Source organism: Chinchilla lanigera, unplaced genomic scaffold (genome assembly GCF_000276665.1).
Source record: "Chinchilla lanigera isolate Chin_1 unplaced genomic scaffold, ChiLan1.0 scaffold00090, whole genome shotgun sequence".
Lineage (NCBI taxonomy): Eukaryota > Metazoa > Chordata > Mammalia > Rodentia > Chinchillidae > Chinchilla > Chinchilla lanigera.
In genome coordinates, this window is record NW_004955491.1 from 3,190,005 (window position 1) to 3,202,781 (window position 12,777).

At 37.5% G+C, this 12,777-nt stretch overlaps 1 protein-coding gene across 1 annotated transcript in view; it reads left to right on the forward strand.

Moving 5' to 3' along the window:
• Positions 1 to 12,777, forward strand: part of Cntnap2 (contactin associated protein-like 2) — a 1,999,509-nt gene that overhangs the window by 1,207,003 nt on the left and 779,729 nt on the right. The window contains exon 11 of the mRNA XM_005404887.2: positions 2,435 to 2,541. Within this exon, the coding sequence (XP_005404944.1) occupies positions 2,435 to 2,541 (107 nt within the window). The remainder of the gene's footprint in view (positions 1 to 2,434; positions 2,542 to 12,777) is intronic.

Here is a 12,777-nt window from a genome sequence, read left to right on the forward strand (position 1 = left end):
AGCCTTCCCTCAAAGCGACCCCAGTATGCAAATTTCTGTAGCATTTCATTTTGCTTTTAAAACTGGTCAAATTCTTTCTGGTATTATATTTGGCTTGAATCTTATCCCCCACCCTCACCTCTACCTACCTTATAAGATAAGCTAATGGATGTGGACCATTGTTGTAACCTCCATAACACCAAGACCAAATTTGTGTCTATTAGACGTAGGGTAAATGTTTCCATTCTTCATGATAACCTGAGATCATGCCTGTGTTTCTACAGTGCTTCAACCCAATAGAGCTCTTTGTCCCATAGTCTCCTTCTACAGCACTGCCCATTCATTGCAGCTCAATCTGAAAGCTTTGAATTGTGACTGAAATCTACATATGAGCCCTCACATGAAATTCCATAGTATTCACATAAGCATTGCACCATTTTTCATTTCTGCCTTTTGGTGCTGTTCTCATATATCATATGTCTATTGCATAAGTGGTAAACTCTTTAAAGGTTATACACCCCATATTATTCATCTTTTATCCTTACATAGTGCTGTGCATACTGCAGGTGCTCAATAAATACTTGCTGCAGGTGTAAAATTTATGAGAAAATGTGGAACAATAGAACACTTACGTAGAATCAGCAAACTCTGTGTCACACCGAACTGTACCCTGGTCCAACATGTTTTAGGCATGGCTGATGGTAAATAGAGACAAGGGGATGGAAAATGCAGTCTTTAAAACCAGCTTTATCAGATTTTGTAGCAGGAAGCTACTAGGGAACTGTGATTAACGATTTTCACACAAGGTAGTTCTCTCTGTATTCATTGCCTGTGTCCCACTGTTATGGATTGTGCTGTTTTAATTTGAGAGGGAGGACTTTTTTATTTTACAGAGTTTCCTAGTAAAATCCGGACATCCTCTGTGAAAGCTAATACATAACATTTAATGCTTTCTTTTCAATCTGAGAGCATTTCAACCAAGAAAAGTTAGAGAGGGAACATCAGAGGGATGAATCAAAAGAAAGGTTGAGGAAATGGAAACATGAGAAAGAGTTTACACCACTAAAATAGGATGTCCCCGAGCACATTTCAACTCAGCTTTGCTAGGGCTCAAGCTGTGGAACTGGAAACTGTGGTACAGATATGTGTAGTTCACACTGGTAGCCCTCCAGTTCCTACCTTATAATTATCTACTTTGTGAACATTACGTCCAAACCTAATGCACTGGTGATACACATTGGAATTCTATTCAGTATTAAAAAGGATGAAATCTTGCCTTTTGAGATGGCATGGATGTAACTAGAGATCACTATATTAAGTGAAATAAGAACAGAGAGCCAAGTACTGCAAGAGCTTGCTCATATACAGAAACCAGGAAAGTAGATCTCACAGAAATTGAGAACGGAGTGATGGCTACCGGAGGCTGGAGGGTGGAAAAGTAGAGCTGAGAAAAGATGATCGATGGGTACTAAGCTACAGTTGGGTAGGAGTAGGAAGTTCCGGCGTGCTGTTGTATAGCAGGGTGGGTGACTATAGATAATATCTCTGTATTATATATTTCAAAAACTACAGAAAGGATTTTTAATATTTTCACCATAAGAAAATGATGTGTTTGAGGAGATAGATATGTTTAACTTGACTTAGTCATTCCACAACATAAACATATATCAAAACATCACATAGGACACAATGATAGGTGTAATTTTTATGTTTTGATGTGGTGTTAAAAATAAATTTAATTTAAAAATAAAATATTTTTAAAAGGTATCCCATTTTTAAAATGGCAAACTGAGGTTCTGAAAGATTAAATTAAGTAGATGCAGTTAGCTGTCCAGTCAACAGAGAGACATAGATTTGAACAGAAATTAGTTTTATTTCCTCTACATCTCCTCATGTTTCAGGAGGCAGCTTTAATTACCGAGCTGGGCATAGGTAGATGTGCTCTGAAGATTTAGAAATCTTTCTTTATCATGTCAGTATATTTCATAGCTTTTTGCCTGGCATTACTTCAAAAATTAAAATTTTTATGGAAAACTCAATGCTACTCATCTTTATCCTGGATTTGGCCTTGGGAAAGAAGAAAACAAGACAGGAACCGAGATGGCTTATCTTCCATCTCTCATCAGGCAGAAACTTAGTGTCTTTGTCTAGGGGTAAAACAAAACAAAACAAAAGGAAATGCATCTGTGATATGCAAATGATCCCTCAACTGGGTGTCTGTATCTGCTGTTTACTCACAAATAGGAAACACCAGGCCTGTGATACATCATCTTTCCTGCGCTTGGTGCCTTCCATCATGAAGCATATTAATCTGCTTAAACTAACTAGGATTAATTGCCTCAGTAAGGCAAGCTGGCATTGAGATGATATATTGCCCAAATAGCTTGGAATTTGGCCACTCATAAATCTCATTTGTTGGTTGGTTTATTTCTGTTTGTCTCTCTCTTTCTGACAGATGTGTGCCGAATCACTGTGAGCATGGTGGGAAATGCTCGCAAACGTGGGACAGCTTCAAATGCACTTGTGATGAGACCGGTTACAGCGGGGCCACCTGCCACAACTGTGAGTGCCAATTTATCTCACTTTAATCTTGTAATTGCATGAGAATCACCGGTCTTCAGTGAGGCTTGAAAGCACAGCCACCTGAATTATCCACACACCGCATCCATCCCTTGATTCCGAAAAACCCAAGACTCCTTTGTCGTTCTTCCAAAAAATAGTATTCTGGTTGTCAAAATTCATTCCCTCATGCCTAATGACTCCAGAGAAAGGGCCGACGCTTTCAGGGTTCCATATTTGAGACTGGAATGCAGATTCGGGTTTGCCTGTCTGTGTTTCAGCCACGACTATCCAAAGAGATTGTTCCAGAAACGTTAGTGGGATGTCTCTGAGCGGACCCTCATCTATCATGTCATCAGAGAGAGACACAGAGTGTAATCTGAATATTTTGCTTCTGGGCAGTGGTTGCCTTGTGCTTTAGCCCAAGTATTTGTCCATGGATTTTTAGGGGCTTTGTTTGTTTTTTAGATCAGAGAAATGAGTGGAAATGGACTACATCAAAGTTCTGTACCTAAAATACGAAAAGACATGAGAAGCCAAAATTTGAAAACTATTAAAAAATAAAGTACAAAAATGGCTAGTAAAATATTGATAATATTTTCTTCTATACAGCTTTATACTGAAAGGTTAAATAAAAATTAACCTTTTAAAATCAAAGCATGCTGACTCTGTAATAATACTAATTATTCAGTAATGCACTGCCATTTCATCAAGCACTTTTGTAAATAGATTTGCCATAAATATATAGCTGAGACAAGAGGGTCATGAGCTGTATAGTGTGTGTGAATATATGTGTGTATGTGCACAAGTGTGTGTGGGAAAGGAAGGAGGGTGAAAGGGAGAGAAAAAGAGATCCAGTTCTCTCTCTGTGTCCAAATACACATTGCCCAAACCGCTCATATGCTGAAACCTAACATCCCAGCCCCATAATTATACAGAGGGATTTCTCTTTCACTTTACTTTTAGGAAATGTCAACAAATAGTCCCAGCCTAGAGTCCTGGGTACAGTATAAGTACAGTATTATTCTCTCAGCCTTTCCATATTGTTGTTTGTATCAAGGTGCCGTAAGAAATCATGTTTAGAATGGTACTATAAGATGTAAACTAGGGGCTGGGGATTTAGCTCAGCGGCAAAAGCGCCTGCCTGGCAAGCGCAAGGTCGTGAGTTCGGTTCCTGGTACCGGAGAAAAACCAAAAAAAAAAAAAAAAAGATGTAAACTAAGGAAAGTTGTAATTCATTTTTCTTCACTTACTAATATTTCACAGAGACATTTCAAAAAACAATAGTCAAGAAAGACTTTTAGAAAACTAATACTAGTGGAAAGGTACTTTAAAAGTCAAACCAGACAGGCAGTAGGATTGCCATCAGTATAGCATTTACATATAGAAAAGTTTTAGTGAATAAAGAACAAAAGTGATTGGTAATGCAACTGATTGAAAGAAAGGCATCATACCTAACACTGCTTCTTACTAACTTTACCAAAATGTTGGCTTTTTTTTTGGTTTTTCTCAGGTTCCGGGAAAAAATGTTGGCTTTTAGTATGTGATATTCATTATATAAATTATGAGGCTCAAATAATTCCCTTTGGTAAACCAGGGACCTTCCTCTAATCAGTGTATTTGTATTGTATGTTATAAATAACCATGTTTAACTGCAGGAGATCTTGATTCTGAAATGTGGAAGTGAAACAGGAGGCAAAGATCAAGAAATTATTGGTGTTTGCAAGGTTCTTCTTCAATAACTTTGATTTTGAAGTTTGTGATCTTTTTAAAAGAGCTGTTTGCCTCATTTAAAGACACTATGAAGAGAAAGAATCTTCAGAAATACATATTCCCTATGGAATAGTTGACCCTTGGTTTTTAAAAGTAATAACTGTAAGTCTCCAAACCTGTGTTTGAGTGTGGCTCCAGAAGCCAGATCTAAATGCAAAAGAGGGAAATCGTCTCACGGCCTGTTGCTCCTCACCACTTATTCCTTGTTCCATTTGTTACAAAGCCATAAAAATCATCATCTTTTTTAAATAATGAAAACCTGATCCCTTGTTGCCTTCCCTAAGCGAGGTGAATATCCTCAGTATCAGGTACGTGTGCAAGGAGAGATTAAAAGGCCATATTACATAATTCAAGAAAGGGTTTTGCTCTGAAGAATATCCCTCAAAGCTTATTAAAGGGATTTATGTCCTTCAGAAAAGATCTGACACCTCTCTTAGTACTCTCATGGACTAGGTAATTGAGAGTGTCTGGAGTAGCCCATAACACAATGTAAAAAGATATAATGTTTACCATCAAGTTTAACACATAGAATTGCAAAATTCTGCATTGGTGAGAAGTCAAAGCGTACATTCAAAGCAAGAGCATTGATATGGAAACATCTGGATTCTGGTGCTGGTTATGGGTACAACATGCTGTATGCCTGGCTCATTCTCTAGAGCTCTTTCTCCTCCCATTGACTAAGTGTTGCTGATGCCTCTTAAATGTCAGAAGGCCAGAAAGCTATCTCAAGGTGCCTATTCTGTTTTTTGTGGTTTTTAACCTTGTTAGTGTTATAGGTTGAGCACCACAATCAGAAAATCCAAACTGCTCCAAAATATGAAACTTTTCAGGACTGACATGACACCCTACATTTTAGAGTCTAGGACACTTTGGATTTTATATTTTTTGATGAGTGATACTCAACCAGTAAGTGCTATACAAATACACAAGTACAAAAGGGAAAAATCAAAACTTGAAACACTTCTCATCCCAACTATTTTGGATGAGCCATACCCAAGTTATGCTAAGTATTCTACCTCGTTATTTATGGCAAAAGATCAAGCATTCCTTTTGAATAGAAATGATTCTAGTTTTAAATAGTGATTTTCTAAAACGAAATAAAGTAGTCAACTAAAATCTAAAGTTTTAGTATAACTAAATGTAGAATTTCAAATATTATCTTTATGCTACAAAATGTTTCAGCCCATTTCCTACACTGGTCCAGGTTTGATCAGGATGAGATAACAATTTTTTAACTGATGTGTAATCATTCAAGTTAGGTGAACCATACCAGCCTTTTTGTTAGCTCACACTGCCTACCCTAAGTTCTACTATTTACTTACTCTACCTGTGGCCACTTCAACTGTCTGGGTTTCATTACAAAATGGATCTAATACCAGGGTCCACCTCAAGAAGCCATGGTGAGCTTAACTGAGATGATTTAAAGAAGGTTCTAGAAAGAACTTCATTGTAGGCAGCACTTGCTACATTCTTAATATTACATCCCATTCTGCTGAAATTGCCCCTTCGCTCTGAATTCTCACACCAATAATTGTTTGTATCACACAATGTGTCACTTAATTTCACATCACCATCCATTGCTTGCTACTATTTCCATAGCAGATCTGGGCTTGTAGGCTATGATTGATACCTACAGCACATTCTTCCAGAAGAACTGAACAGCATTAGAGGTAATCTGAATCCCCCTTAGACATGTATCTAATTGTTTGTGTATAAATGGAGATTCTTAAGTAAATTGTACACAGAATGTAGAGGACAGATAGGTAGACACCACTCCCCTGAAAGATCACGATGTCATCCTTTAGTGAGGAAGTTCCACCAGGAAAGCCAAAGATCACTGTAGGCTGTCCCTTTCAAGCCAGGTTTCATTGTCCAAGAGTATAATCTGTGACAAGAAGAAAATACAACACATTTTTGAAGTGTTAAAAATTCTTATGCAGTTACTGTATTCTCAGTGAATTTCTAAGGACTACCTATTAGTGTATTTGAATATTAAAATGCTGAAAAAGAGAGCAAAATGATCATTTGAACTCATTTTTTGTTATATACTAACTAATCAGTGCCTCACCCTCCCCGCAGCATACAGTTGCTTCCCTCTTGTGAGAAAAGCTTCAGGTTGACAGCGACAGCCTTTTCTGTTAGCGATGCAGCAAAGACACTTTCAGTTGTCTCCAGGTTTACATTTCAACACTCCAAATGTTCTTTACAATCTAATTACCATCTCATTTTTTCCCACATGTCTTCCTTATATGTTCATAATCATGACCTTAATTTACATAAATTAAATTCAAGCAGCTATCTCTTATTTCAGGGTTGGATGGTTTTTTTTTTTTTTCTTCTTAATACAGTGGTACTTTGATTTATGAACTTAATTTGTTTTGTAGTTTTGGCGAACATGACTACATTTGTGTTTGCATGGGGAAGATGGTGCTGGCCATGTATGTCAACTGATGTGGAGTTTGCAAATGGAAGCAAATTTTGCTGAATGCTTTTGTTTGCAAACTGAATTGTTTGCAAACAGAAGGGTTCATGAACCAAGGTACTACTCTATGTGGCTGCACTCCAGCTAAGACCCCTGTCATTCTTACACATACCATTACACTTACGTAGAATTTCCCTAAACTTCTCCAGAATACCCTTCATGATATTATAACACAATGAAGAGAATAAAGGATAATATTTTGGTGTATGGCAAATACAAGCAATGTTTGGGAATGGAAATGGATAATAATCTTGAAGTGCCAGAATGCATTTGGAGAGAAAATATTTTTCCAGATAATTTTTATCATTGTTTTTTTGAAAGGATCAGCTAATGCTTAGTATTTTGGGCCAATTTTATGTGCTTACATCTGGTAATCTGAACAACTATGTTGAAGATTACAACATACAATATAGCAACCATTGTTGATGTCCTATCACCTTGTTTTGAAATTCTGTATTGTTTTTAATGTTTTTTTTCTTTTTTATTTTCTTTAAAATAAAAAAAGAAAAGATAGAGCACATCTCATATATATAGACATGATATTTCTAGTGGTAATAAAGGGAAAAAAACTACATAACCTATAGGAATATGTTCCAATTTTTAAATTATAGGATTTATGAGTTCTACAATGTTTAAGAAGGAACAGGTTTTAATGTGACTCTATATTATGGTTTAGATACCTAATGTTCCCCAAAGACATCAGGGGTCGAGCTTTTGGAAGGGGATTCGATCACTGACTCACGCTAGTGTCATAGCTGGGTGTGCTATTAGGATTTAGGGCTTGACTGGAGGAGGTGGTCACTGGGCTCAGGAGCTGGAAGGGTTTATCTCCTCCCCAGCTCCTCTCTGTCTGTCTGCTTCCTGGCCACTAGAATGTCAGCATCTTTCCTCCATGGTAGGCGTTTCCACCATGCCATTTCTGCATTTGAGCCATTTCTGCATTTAAACCATGGACTGAATCTTCCAAAACCATGAGCCAAAATAAACCACTCCTCCTTTAAATTGTGGGTGTCAGTATTGTTTCTCAGAGATGTGAAAGTAACTAAGATACTGTAAAACATATGCATAACATTTTCACTAGCCATTGTGAGAGAAACAGTTAAATACATAATGACAACTCTTCTACATGCTGTTGTTTGAAGCTGTTACTCTAGGTCCATAAATCTGCAAACCGTAAATTGCACTACACCCCACCACTGCATATGTGAAAAGTGCAGTCAACTTCAATAACCCATACTACGTTACCTATGACCCATTATACTCATAAGTACTTTAATTCAAGACATACGTTTTTAAAAGAATCTAATCCTCCCTGCTTACTATAACCACACTCACCTAGAGCATAAACACTTACAGTTACCAGAACTAAGAAATCCATATATTTGAGCTTTGCGCAATATAATTTCAGTGATGACAAGTTCAAGTTTCAGCATTGCTATAAAATCAAGCTGCCGCTGGATAGAATAATGCCGTGTATCTAAGGTAAACTTTAGGTATCTAGCCCTCCACAACTGTACTCCATCCCTGAGCTATAAATTCAACTGGCTTACAAAGTCCTAGCTAGTATGACTGTGTCTTCAAACTAGTTTTCTGCCATACTTTTCCTCTCATTCGCTGCCCTCAGTCACATCAACCTCCTTTAATTTTTTATTCCATCTTGCAAATTCCTTCCCGTGCCACTGCCCCCTCCGCAGGACTTTGGCGCATTCTCCCTCTCTGCTTTGCTGAGTGCATTTCTACTCATCCTTTAGATCTTAGCTCAATACTCACACAGTCAGGTGTACTTAGGTTAAAAGTGCTTAGTCTCAGACCTGTAACTCCCTTTAAGTGATGGTTGTGAGTTTGCATTTATTTGTGGTTCTTTAATAATGTGGGTCTCTTCCCTTCAACCATAGCCTCAGGAAGGAGGTGCTGCCAAGGTTTTTCTACCACTGCATACTCAGAGCCCACCTAGCCTACAAGCGTTCAGTGGAGATGCCAGAGGATGGCAAAGCTGTTTCTTAAGTTTTGTAAATCAATGCCCATTGTACAAATTTATGAAGATGCTAATACAACAAAGACAGAGAGTAAAGCTATAGGGGAAAAAAGGAAGTAGAAAGGAGGACATCAAAGAATAAAATATGGATTACTGGAAGGCAGAGAGCCTAGTGACAGTAATAACAGCAGAAACAACCTAGAAGGCATAAAATTATTGGGAGAAGTCATAAGGAGGAATCTGGTATACCAGAAAACAATAGTGCACATTTCAGATAATCTTCAAAGACAGTACTGTGCCGTGTTAAGTGACCATAACACTGCCCATTAAAGCAATTTAGGGGAAAAGAGAATAGCAAAGTCAGGTGTAATAACAATGATGATTTAGATCATAGGATGAAGGCAACTTCTGTGCTGCTTGGTTGTCTGAGCTATTCTAAAAGTGAGATACACTTAAATATTGACTAACAAATAACAAATAAGTATAGTTTCAATTCGATGAAAAATTTGAATAAAATAAACATTGCAATCATTATTTATTTATTTATTTATTACCACCCTGCCTCTTACTGAACAATCTAGGTGGTTCACAATTCTCTATGATGTCAAATCCTAAACAGTGTGTATATTAAGGGGCTGTAAAATTGCACTACCCTGGTTTCTTGTTACTTACCAATATATTTTTTATTCCCTTCAGGAAAACCTGCCAGCCAATTCCCACCATATTATTTGATTACTTCTCCAAAACTTTTTCTCCCTTTTTTTTCTTTTTGGAGACAGGGTCTCATTCTGTAGTCCAAGCTGGCCTTGAACACACTATGTAACCCAGGCTGGCCTCAAACTCATGGCAATCCTCCTGCCTCAGCCTCCCGAGTGCTGGGATTACAGGTGTGCACTACCATGCCCCAATCTTTCGACTTAGCATAACATATGATGTGCATCTTTGGTACAGGAAAATCATGGAGAGAAAAAAAAAAACTTTTAGTATAAAATCAAAGGTTCTGATAGGAAATCCACAGATTCTCAAGTTAAATGACCATTCTCAGTTTTTTCCACCAGATGAGCTGTCCTAGTTTTAAGACAATGGTTGTCACCTGTCCGTTTTAACTCTGTTCCTCAAATATTCTTAGTACATTAGAGAGCATTGCACTCCTGCCCTTAGAGAGTAAGGTTCATTCTTCCCATATACCCTGCCCCAGGTCACTGGCAGCGAAAAGATAACAAGCATTCAGACTGAATCCTTTACCCACGCAGCCCTCGAGCCCCAGGATCCCTTGTGCTCTGCTGGCTTTCTACTTCTGGACGTATCACTTCACCCCTCTGAACTAAAATTTCCTCTTGGACAGTGAATGAAATATTGTTCATTGGGCTTATTTATAAATTTAGAAAACATCTTTTTTTTTTCAGACAGGATCTCACTAAGTTGCCCAAGCTGGCCTCAAATTCATAATGCTTTTGACTGAGCCTCTAAAGTAGCTGGGATTACAGGCACATACCACCATGACTGGTTTTACATCCTAATTTTTAGGAACTTGTATTAAGGGACTGATTCTCAAAAATCATCCAGCTGACATTTTCTCTGGCTTTAAATTGTATAAGGATATTTCCATTGACAGGGTCTTTGTTTAGTACACAGATAAAAATTTATCTTAATAATTAGCAAGGAAAAGATCAGAGGCAGTCTGAATCTTTAAGCAAGGGCTTTCAGAAAAGATACCAGGCTTTATCAGAAAACAGAATGGCTATGCTGGCCAATATAAGTGAAAATGGTAAATATGTTCTTTCTAATCTAGGCATGGTATTAAGAAGCCAGATTGTGCTGCTTTTTTATTACATGAACAACTTCCAAATTCTTCTAGTTTCATCTTACATTCAATCCCAACACTATAATCTACCTCAGATGTGCAAAGCGTCCCTTTCACTAAGGAATAGCTCTGAGATACAACTACAGGACCTCTGCAGAGCAAGAGCCTGCATTTCTACCATCACAATTTTTCATTCATTCATCAGTACACTGAGAGCCAACTTCACTTTCCATATAAATTAATATATATAAATTAATTTTTAAAAATTCCATAACAGTAATTCATTTTCATATTTCTAGTTCACTGGGATTGAGAAATATAGATAAATTTTGCATGTACACATTTTCTGTCATCTAAGGTGATTCTTCTCATGTTTATAAAATATCAATAAGTGTTGATACATGGGGAAAACACAAATATATTTAATGTTTCTTAATTTTTGCAGTTTGGGGCAACTTTAAGCAACTGTTTTAACTTTTCAGATTCTACTTCTTAATGACATTTGCTTTATTTTTGTTTTGTAGTTTGCTCTTCCCTAACCAGGTAGGAAGAAATCAGGGTAAAGAAGTGTAACCCTCACCACGGTGCTGCAGGGAGATCATAGCTTAGGATACAAATAATATGGTGGGAATTGGCTGGCAGGTTTTCCTGAAGGGAATAAAAAATATATTGGTAAGTAACAAGAAACCAGGGTAGTATCCTAAGCTATGATCTCCCTGCAAGAAACTCTTGCTGGGCTGTGTGTTCCCTGGACCAGGAGCTCACTCGCTTGCCACAGCTAAAGCATAAGGAGGAAAGGGTAACAATGACAAGTGGTGTCACTTGCAGAAGTCACACTTATTACAAAAAGAAGCAATCACCCTGCAGCTTCTTTCCTTACCTTTTCACCTGGCATCTACAGATAAGAGAGATGGAAAGAAATGGAGCAGTGCTACCTGGGTAGAAATGTTGGAAGAGGATTTAAAGGCCATTCTGTCTTTCAGCCACCACCAAATAAATTACACCAGATTAAAATAGTGCAGGTCATTTGGAGACACACAGCCTAAGGACCTTTACATTTCTAAGGCAGCCCAAATTTCAAATTAATCCCTTCTTTCATGCCTTGCTTTGGAACTATGGCTAAGATTAAAATAGAAAGAAAGGATTTAATTTCAGTTTTACAAAGGCTCTTTCAATAGTTTCAAAAATATGTTTCTTCTCTTTGAGCCTTTGCAAAAAAGTTGATCTGCAATTGCATATTAAAAAGCAGTGTACCGTGGAGACAGGCTGTGATCCTGTGAACTTCTCAGAGGCTAGAAAATGCCAGAGCTGGGTCTTTAGGGAGTTGGCATTTTTCATTAAACTCTCCTGTAGCTTGAGTCCCACTGAACGTCTCTTCCCAGGTTTTGCGTACAGAGAGAAAGGAATAAAAAACACCCATCTCTACACATTTGTCAAGTTGGGTTACCAGGGAAAAGAATAAAAGAAAAGAGTCCAGTTTAATTTGAAGATAAGAAAGGAAATTTCAGGGAGGTTTGTGTCTCCTCAAAGAGCAGGAAAGAATTATAGTTCAAAATAGTTTGCAACCCTCCTTTGATCTTCTTAACTTCTACCAAATCAAACTACAGTTTGCTTTTATATTGAAATTAGTCACTAAGTTTTTATTGCAAGTCTTTAGTTTTGCAGACTTGGAATTATCTCTAATTCATAGATATTTCTAATTCATTCAGTAATATGCATCTATTTTACATAAACGATGTGAATGCAGAAATATAGATAGCAGTTATTCCCTTAAGAAGTAGACAGAGTAGTTAAAAAGGAAAGAGGAAAAATAAGAAATATTAATATATTAGGAGAAAATAGCAGATGTTTATGAGAGAGAGAGAGAGGAGAGAATGAGAGGGAGATGGAGAAGGAGGAAGGGCAAAAAGGAGAGAGGAAGAGAGAGAGAATGAGGCAGTGAGCCATGAAGGAGAAGCATTCAGACTCAGGCAGAAACAGAACTCTGAACTAAGTAAGTGCCTTTCAAGGTTCTTCAGAGAAACAGAACTAACTGCTAAACATTCGGGAATTTCGTAAGCTGATTGTTGAACCGGGGTAAATCTTAATCCTTTGAACCAGGCCAAGGTGGGAGAAATTTTACCTTAGAAACTGGCAAACCTCACAAGTTCAAGATGGTTTTAGTAGAGCTGGTTTATTACCTCATACTGCCCTGTTTCTTTTTTT